The sequence below is a fragment of the Martes martes genome (genome assembly GCF_963455335.1).
Source record: "Martes martes genome assembly, chromosome: 3".
NCBI lineage: Eukaryota > Metazoa > Chordata > Mammalia > Carnivora > Mustelidae > Martes > Martes martes.
This window is the reverse complement of record NC_137890.1, coordinates 64,607,596-64,628,930: the sequence shown is the minus strand read 5'-3', so window position 1 is coordinate 64,628,930 and position 21,335 is coordinate 64,607,596. Positions and strand designations below refer to the sequence as shown.

At 38.2% G+C, this 21,335-nt stretch overlaps 1 protein-coding gene across 1 annotated transcript in view; it reads left to right on the top strand.

Annotated features, from left to right (window-relative positions):
- Positions 1 to 21,335, top strand: part of FREM2 (FRAS1 related extracellular matrix 2) — a gene marked incomplete at both ends in the record, with an annotated part of 150,466 nt that overhangs the window by 112,034 nt on the left and 17,097 nt on the right. Inside the window, 9 exons of the mRNA XM_080799201.1 lie at positions 5,426 to 5,575; positions 7,437 to 7,646; positions 9,041 to 9,238; positions 10,004 to 10,168; positions 10,574 to 10,756; positions 14,164 to 14,294; positions 16,176 to 16,334; positions 17,557 to 17,860; positions 20,293 to 20,424. Coding sequence (XP_080655327.1) covers positions 5,426 to 5,575; positions 7,437 to 7,646; positions 9,041 to 9,238; positions 10,004 to 10,168; positions 10,574 to 10,756; positions 14,164 to 14,294; positions 16,176 to 16,334; positions 17,557 to 17,860; positions 20,293 to 20,424 — 1,632 coding nt within the window. The remainder of the gene's footprint in view (positions 1 to 5,425; positions 5,576 to 7,436; positions 7,647 to 9,040; positions 9,239 to 10,003; positions 10,169 to 10,573; positions 10,757 to 14,163; positions 14,295 to 16,175; positions 16,335 to 17,556; positions 17,861 to 20,292; positions 20,425 to 21,335) is intronic.

Genomic DNA, 21,335 nt, shown 5'->3' with positions numbered 1-21,335 from the left:
GGGGTATATGGGAAATTTCTTTTCCTTCTGCTCAATTTTGCTGTGAACTGAAAACTATTAAAAAATTTTTTTTCATTTAAAAAAAAAAAAGAAAAAAGAGAAATACTGCTGCCTGGGGCGCCCACTGGAAATTTTAATTCCATAAACTGGAGGTGAGGCTTAGCATCAATTCAGTTTTTAAACCTTGGGTAATTCTTTTTTTTTTTTTTTTCTTTTTAAGATTTTATTTATTTATTTGAGAGAGAGCGAGGACAAGCAGTAAGAGTGGCAGAGGGAGAGGGAAAAGCATCCTTTCCGCTGAACAAAGAGCCCAACATGGGGCTCGATCCTAGGACCCTGAGATCATGACCTGAGCTGAAACCAAAAGTCAGACACTTAACTGGCTGAGCCACCTAGGTGCCCCAAGAATGTAGTCTTCTAACTCACCCACCACAAAGATGTATTTATTCATTTGTTCTGGGAAAAAAAAAAAAAAGAAACCCTGTTTTATGGATATTCCTTCACTCTGCAAATGTTGATTAGGCACCTACTGCTAAGCATCCATTACATTAAGTGTTGGAGAAACACCAGTGAATGAAGGAGGCTTAATTCCTCCCCTCAGAAAACTCGGAGACCCCCACCTGTGGAGAGAATGGGGGCTTTGATGGGGAAGACAGGGTGCTTCCCAGCACAAGTAACTTCTAAGCAAAAGCCTGGAAGGAGCAGGAGTTAACCTGCATCAGGAGGTGGAAAGGAGTGTGCAAAACTATAGGGATGCTATAGCAAAGTCTGGAAACAACCCTTCTAAGACATTCAAGACACTAGACTATTGAGCAGAAGGGGGACTAAAATGAGATCTAATGGTAAACTGAGACCAGAGCCTCCAGTGTCTTGTCAACCATGTTAAGGACTTTGTGAACAATCTAAGAACAGTGAGGAACATTGACAGGTTTTCTGTAGCTGGATTACTATGATGAAATTTGCTTTGAGGGATGACCTTTTTGGGTAAGAGCCTGGTTAAATGGGTGTGGGGGAGATTAAAATGGCAAGTGTGCTGGCTAGATCTAGGAAGGTGGCCCTTGAGCCCAAGAGAAACCAGGAGCGGGCAGCAGAGGTGATTCTCCTGACTCTTTGGAAGAAGTTTGCTGTAAGGTGCCCAGGAGCGAGGAGGCAGCTACCTATTAAGGTCCAGAGCTCAGAACAGAGACCTGAATTCTAAATAATTTAGGGAAGTTTCTCTGTATTATTTTCAGCACTAAACCAAAAGACAGCAGGAAAGCTTGCATTTTGTTCCATTCTAAGCAAACATGTTCTTTAGAACTACAAAGCTTCCTTGACTGATGGTCCGTGTACACGTGAGTAAATAAGATTTGGCTCCAGATAGCAATTACTACTGGCACCTATTTCTTTCATCTCATGAGACACAATGTAATTGTAAACATCAATCTAGACACCATAGACTTAGCGGAAAAAAAAAAAAAAAGTTTACTTTTTCCCTGTGGGAAAAAACTTAAGTTATTTTCCCTTTGTCTTTGTTGCGGGTGTGTAAGTGTGTCTTATATGGCTTGCCAAGTCTCTCATCAACCATATTTGTAGAAAACAGACAGGATCCTATCCCTGCTCTTTGTGGTGAAAGTATCCCACACCCAGAAAAGCGTGTTAATTTTTTTAAGTGTGTAAATTCTTTATAAGCATGTTACTGTTTAATGAGCTAACACAGACTCTTCTGTAGTCAGTATCTTCATCTGTGCCCTTTACAAGAGTAACACCACAAAGCATACAGAGAATAGTTTGGCTTCCCTTATAAATTTCACTAGGCTAAATTAAAACCTCCCTTGCACTGCTCACACACACACTCTTTGGGCATAACTTATCTTGCCTCTGCAGAGGGAATAAGCATCCATTCTGGAGTGTCATTAATGCATCCTGGAGTGGGGAGGAATAACAGTTTTATTATTCTGCAGTGCAGGCTGCAGAATACACGACTTTGCTAGAATCTTCTCTCATTCCAGGCCATAATACCAGCCACCAACTGTGTTCTCCGCCGACTGTTCTGTATACAGAACAGTGCCTATTTGAGATCTGATTACAGAAGAAATAGGCTTTTCCTAAAGTACTTGAAGTTGTAATGCAGGTCCCTACAAAACTAAGAGGCAAAGGTCTGCAGTGAACTGTTAAGAGAAACCAAGCTCCTAGACAAAAACAAACAAACATGTTGCCGAAGAAGGGGGAGTTAAAATTTGCTCAGAATTATAGTAATTTCCCAGAACAAGCAATTCTTCTGGAGTCTGCGTAGGTATTCTTCAGCTGTTGGCAGTCTTGGTTTATTTATCCTTTGCTTCCTTTTACATGCTTATTAGCTACCCATTAAAATGTTCCAGGAACATCTTGCCATTTATCTTGAGTGATTATAACTCAATTCACTGCTTGAAGGATTTTTAACTCATTTGTACTACATGAGATTCTGTCCAAATGGTAACAATTATAAACAATATTTAAGTTGTAGAGATTTTTGACGAGGTATTGAAAAACTGAAATAATAATCATGATTACTCCTTTCAACTACACTGAAAACATAGAGGTACTAATGTCTAGCCACTTATTTTTATTCATATCCTAAGGAACTAGGCTGTTAACAAGAATTGTTTCTTATAAAAGCTATTGAAGTGTGTTTTAAGCTTATCATATTAATCACTCTGTACATTCACTGCAATGATTACAATTGATTAATAGATCGATTTTCTAGTTGTCATCAGTGAAGCATAGGAGGAATCACATAAATCTACCAATTTTCAACAAATTAATTTTAAGGAGATAAGTATCTTTTCTAGTACCTTCTATTGGTTGCTATAGTAAAATTGAAAGGTTTGAATGAACTTTTTTCCATTTCCCATCTTTTCTTTCTGCTGGAGGTAACAATGTACTAAACAATAGACAATTATGATAATACCATTTGTATCAATTCACATAAATCATATTTTTATTACCTTGTTACATATGCCAGACCCTCTCACCTCTCTGTCTTCTTCTCTCTCTCCCCCTCTGCCGCATAAACCACATACACCACACACACACACACAACACCACACACACCTATAAAGCATATATGTCAGACACATAGTTCATGTTCTAAGATGGTAACTATTATCATTACTCTTTATGCTGATTGACATAATTTTCAGAGTACTACATAGGACTTACTAAAATTTTTCCTTATATGAACTACCCATTAAACTATAATGTAAAAATACTTGACACACTGTTGTTGTTTTTTTTAAGATTTTTATGTATTTATTTGACAGAGAGAATACAAGTAGGCAGAGAGGCAGGCAGAGGGAGAGAGGGAAGCAGGCTCCATGCTAAGCAGAGAGCCTGATGTGGGGCTCAATCCCAGGACCCTGAGATCATAACCTGAGCCGAAGGCAGAGGCTTAACCCACTGAGCCACCCAGGTGCCCCTACTTGACACATTGTTGACAGAATGAGTCTGAACACACGTATGTTTTGCTTCAGTTTGTCTCTGATATGTAGCCCACTCAGTGTCTAACAGCCATAGTCCTTTACGTGATTTAATTTGTCCCACTTCAATATATCTAAGGAGGAGGGAAATCGGAAGATAGGAGGCGCTGTTGTGTGGGTCCCCCACTCACCACCCTTCATGGCTCTCTCCCATGACTCAGAAACCTAACTTGTATGATGATATGGTTTGCCAGCAATGTGAAGAGACAGACATCATGTTGGATGCCGATGATCAAGCCTCCATAATATGTTAAAAGCCTGTGAAAAAACACGGATGTGCCTGGTTTGTCCATCTGGTCAAAATAAGCATTTTCAGAGCTCTGTCTTCACCTTTGCTCGCTGCTTAGGTGTGAGAAATGTAAGGAATTTATTGGCTTGTATTTGAGATCTGCCTTGACTAAGGTTAATAAGCTAACACCTTCATCTGTACACCCACACACTCACTTGCCCTAACACTGTCCAAGTTGAAAGGATGAGAAGGAGGTGAAGTATGCCCTGGGCAGATTTATCACCCCGTGAACCGAAATATGCAAACAAAATGTCCTGGGTTGGTTTTATATTGTTCAAGAGTTCAGGGAAATTGCATGCTTTTTATTATGCCCCCCCGCCATGGAAAAACAAAGAAAATCTAATTTTCTAGTTTTAATAGAGGTAATTTATCTTGGTCAGAAAAATAAAGAATTTATGCTCCATTTAAACAGTGCACGAAATGGATTGCCTTTGATTGTAAGCTGTGACTATAGGGTTTTGCTTGATTTTTGTGTGTTTAGTAATTCAGTGAAATCCTCTGAAACATAATGGTCATCTCTTTAAGGGTCTGTGTTTTACGAACATTGATAAACTATATGATTCTTTGAGACTCAGTCCTTTTGAGTCTTGTGAAACCAGACAGAGATAACTAAAATGTCTCAAGTCAAAGGGCTCTTATTCTGTGTCTACACTGAAATTAATTTATCTTTGTCAAGGTTTGGTTATAAAATAAACTTGCAGTGGGTGAAAATATACCCTCTATATTATTTCTACACTTTCTTATGGCCTATGAATATTTCAAAGTAAGTTATTTTATAAGTCAGCTCATGAATTATCTCTCAGTGTCCATTGTTACTCAGCTAATTGCTGCTGCTGTGACTTTTGGCAGCTGTCTCACACAGTAAGCTGTCAAACTGTCAGTCACAGGAGGAATCAGACAGAGTGATGATGATTGGATCAATTCATCACCAATACCAGAGAAAAACACAGAGTCTCCAAAGCATGTGTCCTATCTTCATGACCTAAGTCACATTGTTTCCATATATGTTTAAGACAAATCCCTTGGTAGGAGCTTATTTCTCTAGTGGATCCTCAGGTGGTATAAGGCACCCCCAAATCTCTGTAGGTAACCTACAATCGTGTCTGGGTCTCCCTAAAGCCTTCAGGTCTGGTAATCATATATATTTAGTCTAGTTGTGCCGATAAGTGGTAACTCTGCAGTGGTTATTATAGACTCAAGTACGCTGGATTAAGGCCAAATGTAATGGACCAGAAGATGTTGTCTTGTAAACAGTCTCCAGGTGACGATTCAATGAGCAGTCGGACCAAACTTACCACATTTCAGCCTGCATGTTTTGTTTCCTTTGGGGTGTTATTTTACTTGCTAAACTGAACAGGAAGTACATTTAGAGCCACTTATAATTCCACAGATGGGGGACAAAGTAAACTCAAGCCTCAAGATGAGAATGTTCCACGAGGCACTTTTTGTTTTTCAGCAGAGATCTTTTGACCTGAAAACTATATAAATCTACAGATTAAAGGGATGTTGCCTTATTGAAAGGAGAAAATATGATAGAAAAGAGTCATTAAAATGAAGCTAACTCTTCTCTGAAATTCCATCAGTCAGGCTTGAGGTGGAAAAAAAAATCACCCACCAGGGCACCGTTTCTTCTTCTCAGAACCTGTCTTCTACTTTGGTGACGTCGAGTACACTGTGGACGAGAGTGCCGGCTACGTGGAGGTGCGGGTATGGAGAACAGGCACGGACCTATCCAGGTCTTCCAGTGTCACCGTGAGATCCCGGAAAACGGATCCTCCCTCTGCTGACGGTGAGCAGTTTCCTACAGCAGATCTTTTGATTGTTCCCCTGGGTTCAACTTAACTTGACACAAAATATTTTAAAGCTAAACTACTTCATGTCTTAAAAGCAGTCTGGATGAATGGAGCTTTTTCTGAAATTATTATTATATCGTAGGTAAGTTTAGGCTCTGTGTATTACTGTGAGAAAATACATTGAAAAGCCACAAATCGGAGGCTATATTGCAAACACGTAAGTCAATGACCCTAAGTCCTAATGCCTGTATTTACATGAATTTGGTTCTCTCCACTTGGCAAACCTAACATCATTGAATATTGTGGCATTGGTATGCACAAGAATGGTCATGCTGGCCACCCTCATAGAAATCTAATGATGTGTAAGTGTCGTGCAGATGTGCATCTCCAACTTGGTTTCCTCCTCATTTTAACCGGATGCCCCCCAAAATAGTTCAGATCTGAAGGCTTTTCCACACACTTCATTATATAAGCTACGCTAGCCGGGATTCGCTTGCCTTTTATTCTGAAATTTACATCTCCAAAGAGTTGATCATAAAGTTTAGGATAAGCAGGGATTAGAAATTTCCTTTTTTTATCCTTTCTAAATTGCCAACAATGCACACTTTCTTATGTGCACACACGTGCACACATACGTACATGACACGCATGGCACATAAATATCACACGAAGCAAGTAGGGGCCATACCACGTAGTAGAACCATCATGATGCTTTGCATGTAGTTAATGTCCAATAAGCATTTGATTCACCGAATTAGTTATTTTTAAGAAAATATTCAAAGAGAGAGGTGAGAATAAAGATGAAGAAGCAGCAGAAAAGAAAAATACAAGAAGAACCACAAAGAGATTCAGAGATTTAAAACAATGAATTAAGGCAGATACACTCATAGATGTGTATTCAGAAGTAAAGAGAATTTATATAAAATGAGAGAAGAACAGAAGTTATGAAAACAAAGAAGCAATAATATTAAACCCTTGTCACCCACTCCCAGTCTTTATGAATGTGGTGCCTAAAGATTGACTGACAGTTTTGTTTGTAACTACTTTAGACATAAATGGAGGTGTCAACACTAGGTTTGCACACCATGGTCTGAAAAAATAAGCCAAAAATCAAATATGTCTTTGAGAATAAAGGATTATTCTCCTTGCCTGGGGTGAATGTGGGCGGATCATGCGGGACAAAAGTTTATACCTGAAATGTGTTTCTTTAGCCAACAGGCAAAAACACACCTAAGTAGGATATTCTCTTGTAGCTTTGGAAAATAAATACAGATATTTAACTGATATTAATATTTAAAGGTATATATTTCATAGGTGATTTATGATAATCATATGACTGGTGTGCTGATTATTTCAAACTTGATTTTTTTTAACATCCTAATTTTATTTTATTTTTTCAATGTTCCAAGATTCATTGTTTGTGCACCATGCCCAGTGCTCCATGCAATATGTGCCCTCCTTAATAACCACCACCAGGCTCACCCATCCCCCTTCCTGTCTCCCCTCCAAAGCCTTCAGTTTGTTTCTCAGAGTCCACAGTCTCTCGTAGCTCGTCAGACCTGATTTTTATTAGCTCCATTCAAGAATTCCAAAATAAAGATAGAGAGATTATATAACTAAAGCTAAAATAACTCACTAGACATATATAAAATAAATTTCAGAACCTGAACTTTGTTCTACCATCTCAAAAACCAATATGATACTAATCCTTTGCATTTCATTAAATGTATTTACTGTAATGTTATACTGGTCTCTATATTTTTTTAAAAAGAACACTAAATCTACATAATTTGCTTCTCATAATTTTGCTTAGTTTAGTCAGTCCCCGACTGAATAATTCTTTTGTTACCCGTATAGCTGGAACCGACTACGTGGGAATCAGTAGGAATTTAGATTTCACACCTGGAGTCAACATGCATACCGTTCGTGTTATCATCCTGGATGACCTTGGGCAGCCAGTGCTGGAGGGAATTGAGAAATTTGAACTGGTGCTTCGTATGCCTATGAATGCTGCCCTCGGCGAGCCCAGCAAAGCCACAGTGTCCATAAATGATTCCGTCTCAGATTGTGAGTGTTTATTAATTTACAATAATAAGTAAATTTATAGGCTAGAGTTTATATCCAGATTGAGTGAAATGATGAACTGGGGTTTATATACATGTATAAGTTTGCTAGGGCTGCCATAACAAAGTGCTACAGACTCAGAAATTTCTCATCTCACAGTGCCGGAGGCTATAAATCCAAAATCAAGGTGTGCCAGCAGGGTTGGTTTCCTCTGAGGGCTGTGCGGGAAGGATCTTTTCCATTCCTGTCTTTGGCTTGTAGATACCCATCTTGTCCCTTTGTGTCATTATATCTTCTCTGTGTGTCACGGTGTCTGAATTTCCCCTGTGTATAAAAACATTAGTTCTATTAAGTTAGGGCTCAGTCTAATGACCTCATTTTTACTTGATTACCTCAGTAAAGACCATAGCCTCAAGTAAGGTCACATTTTCAGGTTGTGGGGGTTAGGACTTTAACCAATGAACTTGGAGGGGAAGCAATTCAACCCATAATGATACCCTGTCTGACCATGTCTTCGTTTCTCCTTCTGACCATTTTGATAAAATTAGGGAGTCCTTTCAAATTAAAAAAGTGAGATTGCCAGCAATATCCTGATTAAGTCTCAAGAGTTCCCTCACCATACATAGGTGGAACCATGTGTAATGGTCTTTTTCCATTTCTCAATGCAAGACTTTCTGTCATCTCCTCCACCCAGATGCTCCTGAAATTTCCCTAATAAGGTACCAAAAACATAGTTCTAAGACAAGCAGCTGCTGGACAAGTGGTAGGGCTCTCTGACACATCCTTAGAAGGGATTCTGAATAATTTTCAACCATGATGACCTTGACATTGCTTAGGAGAGTGTAACCTGTTGTTAATGAGACCTATATTTAATTCACCCCTCATCAGTATCACTTAAATATATACATAATATTCATTATCAAAAATGTTTTATATATATATTTACATTATAGATATAAAATACTATATTCGTTATCAACGTTTCTAACATAGTCTGCATAAACTATGCTTCTAATTTTGTCACAATATTGAGTGTTATTTGAAAATAATTCAGAAATTATTCAGAAATTTCAAAAATTCTGAAAAGCTCATGATTGAGCAACACATATAGATACAGATATCTCAAAGTCTCTGGTTTTATCTACTTTTTAGCATTTCCCTGCATCTGCCTACTCCATGAAATAGACAGAGCCAAATTTCAAAGATAAGAAAATCAAAACAATTTATTTAAGTGATTTGCTTAAGGCCAACACATTGTCAAGTGACTAGGAAGAAATTGGAATCCCAATTCTCACTTCTGTTTCATTACTCTTTCCACTAAATCTTGCTTTCTGAAATGCCATTTTCCTTAAGGAAATTTCCGGTCACCTTGATCCATATGTTTGTTTGCTTTGCAGTGCCTAAGATGCAGTTCAAAGAACGAGTATATACTGTCAACGAAAATGATGGGCATGTTATTGCAATGATCCACAGGAGTGGAGACCTTCACTACAGGTCTTCCGTGAGATGCTACACACGGCAGGGCTCTGCGCAGGTGATGACGGACTTTGAGGAACGTCCAAACACTGATAGCTCCATCATCACATTTCTCCCTGGTAAGGTGGAGCTTGACATTTTTATTTGGAATTTGAGGAAGCCAAATTGCTGATGAGAAATACGTATCGGGAAAATATACCTTCTTGACCTCAACAAGCTTATGATGTGGTTTTGTGTGCACTGTGTGATAATGAGATGAAATAGATCAAATCAACATCTTTTTGGTGTCTGTAATTTATGAATTAATTTCCAGGGATGTGCAGTATTGTTTATTCAGAGCGTATGTGATGGTATAGCGAATGTGTAGATTTTGCAATACTGGGATACTGTGTTCAAGTGAGAGAAATGAAAGGAAATAGAGATCACACTTTTAATATGAATTCAGAGCTTTAAAGTGTTCAATCACTGTGATCCAGTAATTGTACTAGAAACTAGTCCTGTGGTCACATTAACTCTGATCATCCTGTACAAGGTGGGTAAATTTGCTTCCTAATCATAATGCTAGAAATTCATACATAAAATTGGTACTTGCTCTTTATTACTTGTTTTCTAAGATGGCTGACAGAACTTAAAAACAGACACTGGAGAAATTTCCCCTACAGATAGGGGCTTTCACTGCATATGTTCAAACATTTAGTCATTCATTCAGCAAGTATTTATTGGGGGTTTATCACACACACACACATTCTTTGTACTCTTAGTGCAGCAGGGGAAAAGACAATATCCTCGCCCTCTGGTGCTTATGTTCTAGTAGCACACGCATCCTTTGGGGCCTGGAATGTGATTGGGATGTAACTGATGTGCTGTCATTATCATTGGTCCAGGTGAGACTGAAAAGCCTTGTGTCCTTGAGCTGATGGATGACAAACTCTATGAGGAGGTCGAGGAGCTCCGCCTCGTTCTTGGCACCCCACAAAGCAACTCCCCCTTTGGGGCTGCAGTTGGGGAACAAAATGAAACTTTGATAAGGATCCAAGATGACGCCGATAGTAAGAAGTTATTTCTCATCCTCACCTGTAAATTGGGAATTGAAACCTATCTATGTTAATATTTTAAGTGGCTCAGAAAGTAAACCCCTCAGTCTTTCAAGGGTTTTAAAGCAATTGAGAAATAGGGAAAAAGACTAAGACAAATGGGGAACCAAATAGACCATGAAAATTTAGAAGTTGATGTTGGAAAATATGCTTTACATCTAATGCTAAGTCCCACATGTTCATACCCTCTGTAGGGTGGTGGTAGCCCTGGGCCAGCAGTTTCTCCCTCCCCTCCCACTCTGAGGGACCCACTCCTGTAAGACTGATGGCACATAGAGGTCACCTGGAGTACATGTCTTTTATTTTTATGTAAAGCATTTCCTTTACATTTTAGTTTGTCCATGTTTCCCACAATTTTAGAGACTGTGATTAAATTTGGAGAAACCAAATTTAGCGTCAGTGAACCCAAAGAACTGGGACAGTCGGTGGTTGTAAAAATTCCAGTGATTCGCCAAGGAGATACTTCAAAGGTTTCCATTGTGAGAGTCCACACCAAGGATGGCTCCGCTACCTCTGGAGAAGATTATCACCCTGTGTCAGAAGGTATGGGGGTTCTCAGAGCCTATCCCCAGGTGGGTGGTGCTCACACTCTATACTGGCTCTGGTGCCCTTGAGAAGAAGAAGAGAAATCTCCAACTGAAATAAAAATAGACATACTCCTTTACATTAATCTCCATCAGAAAAAATAATGGCAGTAGAATTTAGTTCCAGAATTTTCCTTTTTGACTTACAGGGTTTATGCTTGAGGACTTAGAGAAATTTTGAGTAGACTAGATGACCTTTTGTTCTGAGTCTATTTTTACTAATAGGCTTTACCTTCATTATGGTAAGCCGCTACTAAATTATACTGATTCTAGAATATTCTAGTACACCGAAAATATGCATGGTAGCTGAGATAGTTTTTAGTTTATAGAACATCAACGATCTAAAACTTCAAAGTAGAAAATTTTGTGTTAATGGAGAGCAGTAAGAGTCTGGTAGAATGCCACCCAAAAAGACCATGGATTATCTGGGCCTTAGGATTTCATTATGGGTGCTTTTCATCCATCCCCCTCCTTCAAATTTTTGGACCATTTCGCCATTTATTTTTATGAGTAATTAGTACAAATCAAAGTTTCTCTCTATATATACATGAATTATCTGCTGACAGAATAGATGTAAATTGATGTACAAAGTTAAGTTTATAAATTATGTAGAGTTCTACTTATCCACTTTGTTTCTAGTTTCGTACTTCTTACTACCAACAATCTTTAGTTCTTGATTGTAAAGCTACACACATTCATCTTGATCTTGTATCTTGTGAAAAAAAAAATTAGAAAGGTTTTACTAAGTCTGTAATAAAGTTGATGAGACAAGAGGGAAAAAACCATCTTCTGCAAAGGAGCTTGTTTTCTTTGCATCTATGGTAAAAAGTTTGACTACTGTAGAGTTTCAAAGTTATCCTTAGAATATTCTCTGTGTAGAGAATGATAATATATTTGAAAGAAATCACATACAACCCAAAAGAGGAGAAACACTGATTAGCCACTAAATTAGAAAAATCTAAAATCAGTCTTTCTATAATGAGCAAGAGCAAGCTTTACATGAAGGAAACATCTTCTAAAAATGGGCAATATGACCTTTAACAGAAAATGTTTTTCTTAGGAACAAAATAATTCTTTTTGCTGAAGGATAAATAAAAATTATACCTCTGTGGTAAACTGACCAATGAAGTCAGAAAAAGGTTAAATGGCAGGAAATCAGCTTGTGTCTCTTTTATCCCATAAATTTAAACATGCTATTTATAATGCTTATGATAAAAACTTAATCTCTTCTGACCCATATTCTAATTTCTCCCTTATGGTGAAAATTGAGGTCAGTCTCTTAAAAATAAACAGAAATAATAAAGATAGAAGAAAACTTGAAATATTTTTGTGCTAAAAATATCTAAAATGATAAAGACTAAAGTAATTGAGGAGACTTAACTATTTTATCATCTAATCTGCATACTGTAAGAAAACAACAATTTAAATATTTAAGGGATGCCTGGGTGGCTCAGTCCATTGAGCATTAGCATCTGACTCTTGGTTTCAGCTCAGGTCATGATATCAGGATCCTGGGATCAAGCCCAGCATTGGGCTCCTTGCTCAGTGGGTTGTTTGCTTGTCGCCCCACACCACCCCCACTCATGCTCTAGCTCTCCCTACCTCTCTCACATAAATAAATTAATTAAATTTTTAGTAAATAAATAAATAAATATTTAAAATAAATACTTAAGCTTTTAACCTCTTAGAAATTGAGTTTCTATAATTCTGGGGGTTACAAAATTTGAATGCTTACAGGGTAAGACAAGCAATGAATGAAGAAAATATGAAGGGGAAATGACAAGATAGGAATATTATTGAACTAGAAAATCCATTCCCTGCTGAGAAAAGCCTGTATTGTCCTAGCCAGCCAACATTGGCCAGGCAGAAAAATACAAAAAATAACTTTAAGTATTTTCTTATGAAATCCTGAGATATTTTTGGTTTTAGAAATGAATATTCTCTTATTTTTATTTTTATTTTTTTTAAGAAGGAGAGAGTGTGCAAATGGGGAGGAGAGGCAGAGGGGGAGAGAGAATCATAAGCAGGTTCCACACCCAGCATGGAGCCTGACATGGGGCTCAGTGTCAGAACCCTGAGATCATGACCTGAGCCAAAATCAAGAGTCAGATGCTTAACTGACTGAGTCACCCAGGCACCCCTAGAAACTAATTTTCTAATGAAATGTCGCACAAATCAGACCAAACAAATTGGTGGGCCAGAAATGAACAGATGTTTTCATCCTCTGATATAAGAACCCTAAATCCTCTCAGGGTATGAAAAATCTAAGACTAATAAACTCTAAGAACACACAAAGCTAATCTGGAAAATGGCTCTATCTAGAAACAGAACTCATTTTAAAGAGGAATCTGGTTCACTCAATTTTAAAGAAAAAATTCTTTTTCATAATTGACAATAAAAAATAGAAGTAGCAGAAGAAAAACACATTGGAGACACTTTTTCTTCTGCCACATTTTAAAGGATTTATAATTTAGAATTATAATGATTGAACTTCAGTTACACCAAAAACAGCATCTGCTATCTTCTCTAATTAGAACAATTATGCATTATATTTTTTAATTTCTCTTCTGAGCCAGTTTTTCAAGAGGTATAGTAAAACCAACAAAATAGTTTATCCAAGTCTCATGGTATGGGCAACTGCTGACTCTTGAGTTCAATAAAATCAATTAATCTTTAATGTTTTAAGATTTTTGAAATGACTCGTTTAAAAAACGGACTCTCATAATTGAGTTTTAACTTTCATGACAATGAAGCAAACATTTTTAGGGAGGAGGGACAGGATTAAGGGGAGCATACCATTCACATTTGTCAAAAAAAACTTTTAAATTTCCAAGATTAACATCAATAATAGAGGAAGTCTTTTTAAAATATAATTTGATATAATATTAAAAAGCTCAACAATTTTATATCCACCTTCAATTATATATATATATATATGTAATGTAAATGCAATTCACATGCCATAATACCTCCAATTGTAGCACCTGACTCGTGTCCTCCAGGTTCAGAAATTTTGGAAACGAGAGGCTGGATTTATCTGGTTATGCCTCTGTATTAGAACTGTTCCACAACTCAGTGTTTTTTCAAACTGTTGGTCAACAAATCAATTTAGCAACTTCTGCTTAGAATTTTCTTCAGATGAAATGGAACAGAATGGAAAATATTCAGATACAAAGCATACAGTAAAAATAAGTGATGTTTTTCAAACTGGTAATTCTATTTTATTCACGCATGCACGCACACACAAATATACTGGGCTACAGTGTACAATGTTTTCCTCATTGTGAGTCACTGTCAAGAAAGCTTGACAAAAATTTCACATATTCCTATGAGAAAGACTTAAATCTGTGATTTTTGCATTTGTAGAAATTGAGTTTAAGGAGGGAGAAACCCAGCATATTGTTAACATTGAAGTAATCTTCGATGGGATCAGAGAGATGAGAGAGGCCTTCACTGTTCACCTAAAACCCGATGAGAACATGGTAGCAGAGACGCAGGTAAGTACTGAGATGGATACAGATTCAGGGTGAACTGGGGCATCTGGGTGGTTTAAGTGTCTGCCTCAACTCAGATCATGATCTCAGGGTCCTGGGATCGAGCTTCACCTCAGGCTCTCTACTCAGCGGGGAGTCTGCTTCTCCCTCACACTCTCCCTCTGTGCTCTCCTCCCCCTCTCTCAAATAAATAATAAAATCTTAAAAAAAAAAAAAATCAGGACCAGCTTTTGAATCGGGGAAAATGCATATAAGCATCACATAGTGTACAATAGACTACTGGGATTTTGTGCAAGTCTTTATAAAGGAGATGTGCATAATCTTTTTTCACCTCATAAATAAATTTTGTACCTATTACTCTTTCTTTGAAAAATCATGTGTGTAGAACTCAGGGACTAGAGTCACTGAGCCCCACGTCAGCCCACTTAGTTTTCTCATTTCAGTTGGCAATCTCTGAATTTGAGATTCATTTCCAGAGAGTAAGCATCATCTCGACACAAAGATGAGACTATGAATTCAGGGCTACTGCTCATTAAGACATACATTTTAATCCACGACATGGTTTGCTAACCTCAGAATTCCCACCACTAGTCCTAGCTTTATCAACTTGATGTCCAGAGCCTCAGTGACCAAATGCTATGGTCCTAACACTGATATTCTGTCCTTATTAAATTGATATTTTGTCATCAACCAGATTTTCTTCAAGGTAAACATTTTCCACAGAATTTTGACCTTTAAACCTTAAATAATTTTTAAAACTAAATAATTTTAGACACAGACCAGTGTTTATAATATCTGTACTTAAATTTACCCTAGCTCTTTTATTATTTGTTTTACTATTAGTATGACATTGAATTAGGGAGATTTTTATCCCTTAAATATTTCTTACCATTTTTTAATCTTTACTACTTGATGGTATTTCTGCTGTAGTGCCTTACTTTCTTAAAGTCATATTTATAATTCAAAACACATACATTTTTTATAAGTCTTGATCACATTAAAAATAATTCTTTTAGTGTTATTTTTATGGAGCACTGTATTAAACTCTTTGGGGGGGGTGAAAGGAACAGAGATTTATTCGAATTTGCTTCAAGTGATAACAACTTTTTTATAAATGCAAGTAAATAAAGATTTGGAAACTGTGATATATGAGATAAAGGAAGGTTATTCAGGAGCTAAGACAAATTTATCAGCAAGGTGTCTTGGCACCTTACCAATAGATGTTCCTAGAATCCTCTCCTCTCTGTGACTCAGTGTCTCATTCTGCCCCAGTTTCAGGCTGTGCTTCTGGTCTCTGCTCATTTTTTAAAATTTTTATTTAAATTCAATTTAGTTAACATACAGTGCATTATTAGTTTCAGGATTAGAATTAAGTGATTCATCAGTTGCATATAACACCCAGTGCTCATTCCATCAAGTGCCCTCCTTAATGGTCTCTGCTCATTGAAAGCCTTGATTTTCACTGACATCCACGTCAGCATGGCTATGCTATCACGTGACCCCTAGGATCTGCTTTCTCCCAGCCTGTCATTCAGCATTCCTCTCCTGAGAAACTAACTGGCTTTTTCATGGATCTTCCATGCCATAAGCCAAGACAGATTCAGCCACTATCATCACAATTTAGAGAAAAAAATAGAACCCAAATACCTCGTGTGCTGCCCTGGGGTCATGTACCCTCCCCTAGTGCCATAAGACATGGCCAGGGTGTCAGGGTCACCTAGACAAACCACAAAAGGCCTGTCACCCTGCTGGGGCTCTGTGTATGACAGTTTTCATCATAATGAAGCCAGGGGCTTGTCAAGCATCATGGGTATCATGCTGTGCAGTAGAAACTCCTAGAGCCTAATATTTCAATAATCACAGATAATTATCTTTTCCTTGTAGGTGACCAAAGCCATTGTGTATATAGAAGAGATGAACAGCATGGCAGATGTCACTTTTCCTTCTGTCCCTCAGATTGTGTCATTACTGATGTATGATGACACTTCCAGAGCTAAAGATAATGCCGGACCCGTGTCTGGCTATCCTGTCATCTGTATCACAGTGAGTAGGAAATTGACAAAATTGAGAAAAATTGTAAAATAGCTTGTTAAAATAATTATAGATGTTAACCGATAGAGCATTGGCTTTGCCATGAAGAAATCAAAGTGGAAATACTACAAGGTATAAGGTTTGAACTTTGGATAGAAAAATACCACATTAATCAAATAAAGCTCCCATTTTCCTTTCTTATCCAACAGAGATAATTAACTGATGTGTAACAGTGTGTTATCTCGTGTTATCTCAGGATCTGCCATTGATAGAAAAATAAATAAGGGTTGAACTCTGCACTCAAGGAACTTAAAAATAAAGAAGAGAAAAATATATAGGAATCAGTCACCATACCAGAGGGCAAGCTGTGATCATTACCATGAGCAGGTCACCAGCCAACTAGAGCTGCAGCTCCGTGTGTGAGGCGAGGCTTGGGACACTCCTTATGAGGAATTTCAACAGTTTAAGAGTCAGACAAGTGGAGGCCAGTCCAGGAAGAAGGGATTACAACACAAGGGACATCTAGAGGAATAGCATTGAAAAATGGCATATTGGTTATTACTTTTTTCCTTGCCTTTTCTTGACTGAGATGTACTTATTTTTCTCTAACAATAGCCCTGGTAGCATGACCTACATCTAATAGGCACCCAATAAATGTTCATTGAATTAACAAGGCAGAGTAATAATTTGGTGCCAAGTTATAGAGGTTTTTACATGTGATATTAAGGACTGTGGGCTTCATTGGTGGGAAAGCAGAGAGTTCTTGGGCAGAAGAATGGCGTGGGAAGAGGGGTGTCACTCGCGGCAGTGTGACTAGACTAGGAAGACCCTGAATGAGATGAGAGGTGATGCTAGGAGTGGGAAGGAAGGCAGCCACGTAAACATGGCAAAAGAAGAATCAGCCAAAGTCACTGACCCACTGGAAGTGGGGGGCAAGGTGAGAGAGAAGAGGGACGGCAGGAGGGAGAAAAAGAGGAATGATTTGGGGTCTCAGAGATTCATGAGATGATGCAGAGAATAAGTTTATGTGTATCAAGTTAGAGTGGAAGTGTCCAGGAGGCTGTATGAAGCCAGAGTGAATGCTGTTAGGGCTAGAACAGAAATGTGAAGGTTGCATGAACAGCATGTAGCGATGGGAAAAAGCACCAGGGAAAGCACAAGGCTATAGCGCTGGAGAGACGTAACTTCCACACTGTTCAGTTCTGTGCTTCTGACAGTTATTTGTTTCCCATAGGCTTGCAACCCTAAATACTCAGACTATGACAAAACGGGCTCTATTTGCGCGAGTGAGAACATCAACGACACCTTGACCCGTTATCGATGGCTAACCAGCGCACCCGCTGGCCCTGATGGCGTCACCAGCCCCATGAGAGAAGTGGACTTTGACACCTTTTTTACGTCATCCAAGATGATCACCTTAGACTCCATATACTTCCAGCCTGGCTCCAGGGTGCAGTGTGCAGCCCGTGCTGTGAATGCCAACGGCAATGAGGGCCTGGAGCTGATGAGCCCTATTGTCACCATTGGCAGAGAAGAAGGTAATGCGCTGCCATTTTCACATGAAGACTGCCAAAATACCAGGGAATACTATCAATACCTGATCTTCAGTTATTAGTTCTTCCAAATGCACTCTTTAATATTCATCAAATACTTAAAAGATGACATCCATTTTTATAAAAATATTCTTTAAAAAAATAAATATTTATTCATTCCATTTTTTTTTGACCATCTGTTGTATGTCAGACTTGAGGCTTTCCACTGGCACTCAGAAAAAGGAAGCAAGACTCTTGTTCTCAGGGAGTTCACACTCAAGCTGAGAACACAGATAAATTTTAGTCTGGACAAGGCACAGTGAAAGTGACTAGTTCTACCCTGAGAGAGTCAGGAAACAGGAATCTCGAAAAGAACAGGGAAAAAAAAAAAAAAAAAGCATGAGCAGTGAATCATAGAAGTATGAAAGTACATGGAATATTCTGGAAACTATAAGCAGAGAAATGGAGAAGCAGGTGAAAGAGAGAGTGGAGAGGAAATGAAGCAGGATGGTATGCAAAGGTCAGATCTAGACAACATGGCTCCTGTGTGATGAGCTGGGTGTTGCCCCAGCAGGAATTTGCTGGGTACAGGGAGAGAATGACCATGTGGGTGGAGAGGTATCTACAAGTGCCCACAACTCGTGATTATAAGAGAGGTTGTGTCCGGGGCTGGAGCCCGGATACACCGGGCGTGAGAATAGACTGTAGCTGGAGCAACACTGAGAAGACAAGAAATCAACTTTATAAACTAGTCCTTCACTCTGCAGAAGAACTTTCAAGTTAAATTTTTAAAATAAGAGTGTGTTTAGGGGCGCCTGGGTGGCTCAGTGGGTTAAAGCCTCTGCCTTCGGCTCAGGTCATGATCCCAGGGTCCTGGGATCGAGCCCCGCATCGGGCTCTCTGCTCAGCAGGGAGCCTGCTTCCTCCTCTCTCTCTGCCTGCCTCTCTGCCTGCTTGTGGTCTCTGTCTGTCAAATAAATAAATAAATAAAAAATAAATTAAAAAAAAAAAAAAGAGTGTGTTTATAAGATTCTGTTTTTAAAACTTTATCTGCATACAGTGGTTCAGAAGTATATTTGTTGGATAAAGAAAGGTTATTTGTACCACCTTTATATACTCAGGACAACTGTTTATTGATATCATACATAGTAAACATGCTCTTTTGTTAGGATTAAAATATATTTTTGTTAAGTTTCTCTTAATACCAAACTATTATGTTGGTCCCAAAGGGAAAAAAAAGTTAATGCCTTAAAATGAGTCCCCTTATTAATAAAATAGAAAGCCCAGATGCTGGAGACTGCCTCTGATTTTATTGCTATTCCAATAAATACTTGCCTATTTTCTTTGTTTTGCACAAAGAGAAAAGAGATTATATATTGCCTAGTGCTCTTAAAATTATAAACCAGCATCTTAGTCCCTTCCATAATATTAAAATGAAAACATCACAGTTCTTTTAGAGGAAAGATCGGAGGCACATTTTCATGCCAAAATTCTTGAAGATCACTAACAGATAGATAGATGATAGAAAATAATTCTACATCACCATGTGTTTCATTATGTATATGCGTATATCCGTATCAGTATCTTTTGTATCGGTATGCATATTATAAATTACAACTTATATTATAGATTATATTATGTATTATAAATTACAATACACATACCATAAGAAGTTACATGTAGAGAGAATACTCTACTGTGTACATTTTACTTTCTGACTCTAAGGAGTTTTTGTTTTAAAAATGAGCTCATTTTTAGTTTATTTGATTATGAATAATGACACTTTATGGCTAGTCATGTGTATAATTCTAGGGAAAGGATCCAGTTCACTTAATTACAGTTACTCTTTTCTTGCTGGCTTTCAATCTTCTTTTACTGTGTCTGTTCATATTTTATATGAGAACGATTTTGTAACTATGATTATAACCGAGAATGTCCAGCATGTATTTAAGTACATTGAACAATAATTATTATTTCTCAGACTTTATCAACTACCTGAAATGTAAAGAAGTAGCAACTAAACCACCACCCTTTCTTCTCACACCAGGGTCCGTGGCTTTTCTTTTTTTTTTTTTTTTTAATAGGTCTGTTTTTTTTTTTTTTTTTTTAATTTTATTTATTTGACAGAGAGAAATCAGAGCTAGGCAGAGAGGCAGACAGAGAGAGGGGGAAGCAGTCTCCTGCTGAGCAGAGAGCCCGATGCGGGACTCGATTCCAGGACCCTGAGATCATGACCTGAGCCAAAGGCAGAGGCTTAAACCACTGAGCCACCCAGGCGCCCCACCGTGGCTTTTCTTATAGCTGCTCTTAGCAATGCCTTAGTCCACAGGGAAGTTTTAATTCTGTTATTTAAAAAATTAGAGTGCCTGGTTTAAAAATATTCTGTAGGCGTTGTCTGTTGTGTTCTTTTGGCATTAATACGTTCATTTTTCCCTGAGGTCTGTGTCAGCCCCGGGTGCCAGGGACGGTGGGAGCAGAGCCATTCTCCGCTAAGCTGCGCTACACGGGCCCCGAGGACCCAGACTACACAAACCTTATCAAGCTCACAGTCATGATGCCACACATTGATGGTAGGTGGCTTGGGTAAGCACATCTGTGGGAGTGGTTTGGGCTTCTCACTACCTGGTTTATGCCACTGAATACCTAAAATCGCCAAGCAGACGGTAAAATGTTCATTTTGCAACGTCACCTTCAAGTCTTTCTGTTTCTTTCAAGTGATTCTGCTTTCTTTCTATCCTGTTTTTTAAAATCTGACAATTTAAGCATTCTTTAAAATTAAATAAATTTAATACATTGTCCAAACACAATGGAACAAAACTTTGGTCAATGTGCTAGTTTTTATGAAATGGTACGACTGTGTGTTTAAAACACTTGAACTTGGACTTCCAATAAAGCATTTCAGTATCTCATTGAGCACCCTCAACATGTATTTGCTATTTCATAGCTGGAATTTAAAAATGCAATTTATAAATCGTGTTCATTTGCTCCAGATAGGAATTTGGGAGTCGGTAACTTCATCCACACTGTGAATATTTCCCCAGTGCAAAAAACATCTTCAAGTTCTGTTCTCCTCAACTGACTTTATACCTAAATTGTTAATATTAATTTTATTACTTGGTAGTTAGTTATATTTTAAGTAGTGAAGCAAGAAGAAGCACAAGGCAGTATTAGGAACAATAAGATAGAATTTATCTTTCTTGGAAAAAAAGGACATAATTCTGCTTTTTCTGCTTATTGCAAACCCAAATTTGTGCTGGTGGGAGGTAGGTGGACAGGAATCTACACCACTTTACAGCATAATGTGGATCCCGCGTATGACCAGCTTGTCTCTAGGCTCATGTTGGAGGTGTGACTCAGAGGTGCGAAGGACCAAGGGAGGACCCATTGGGGAAAATCAAACCTGTAACAGTTACTAATGGGAAGACTGGTCCCTCATGCTACTCCTAGAGCTGACTTGGCATTGTCTGACATGGTCAACAGC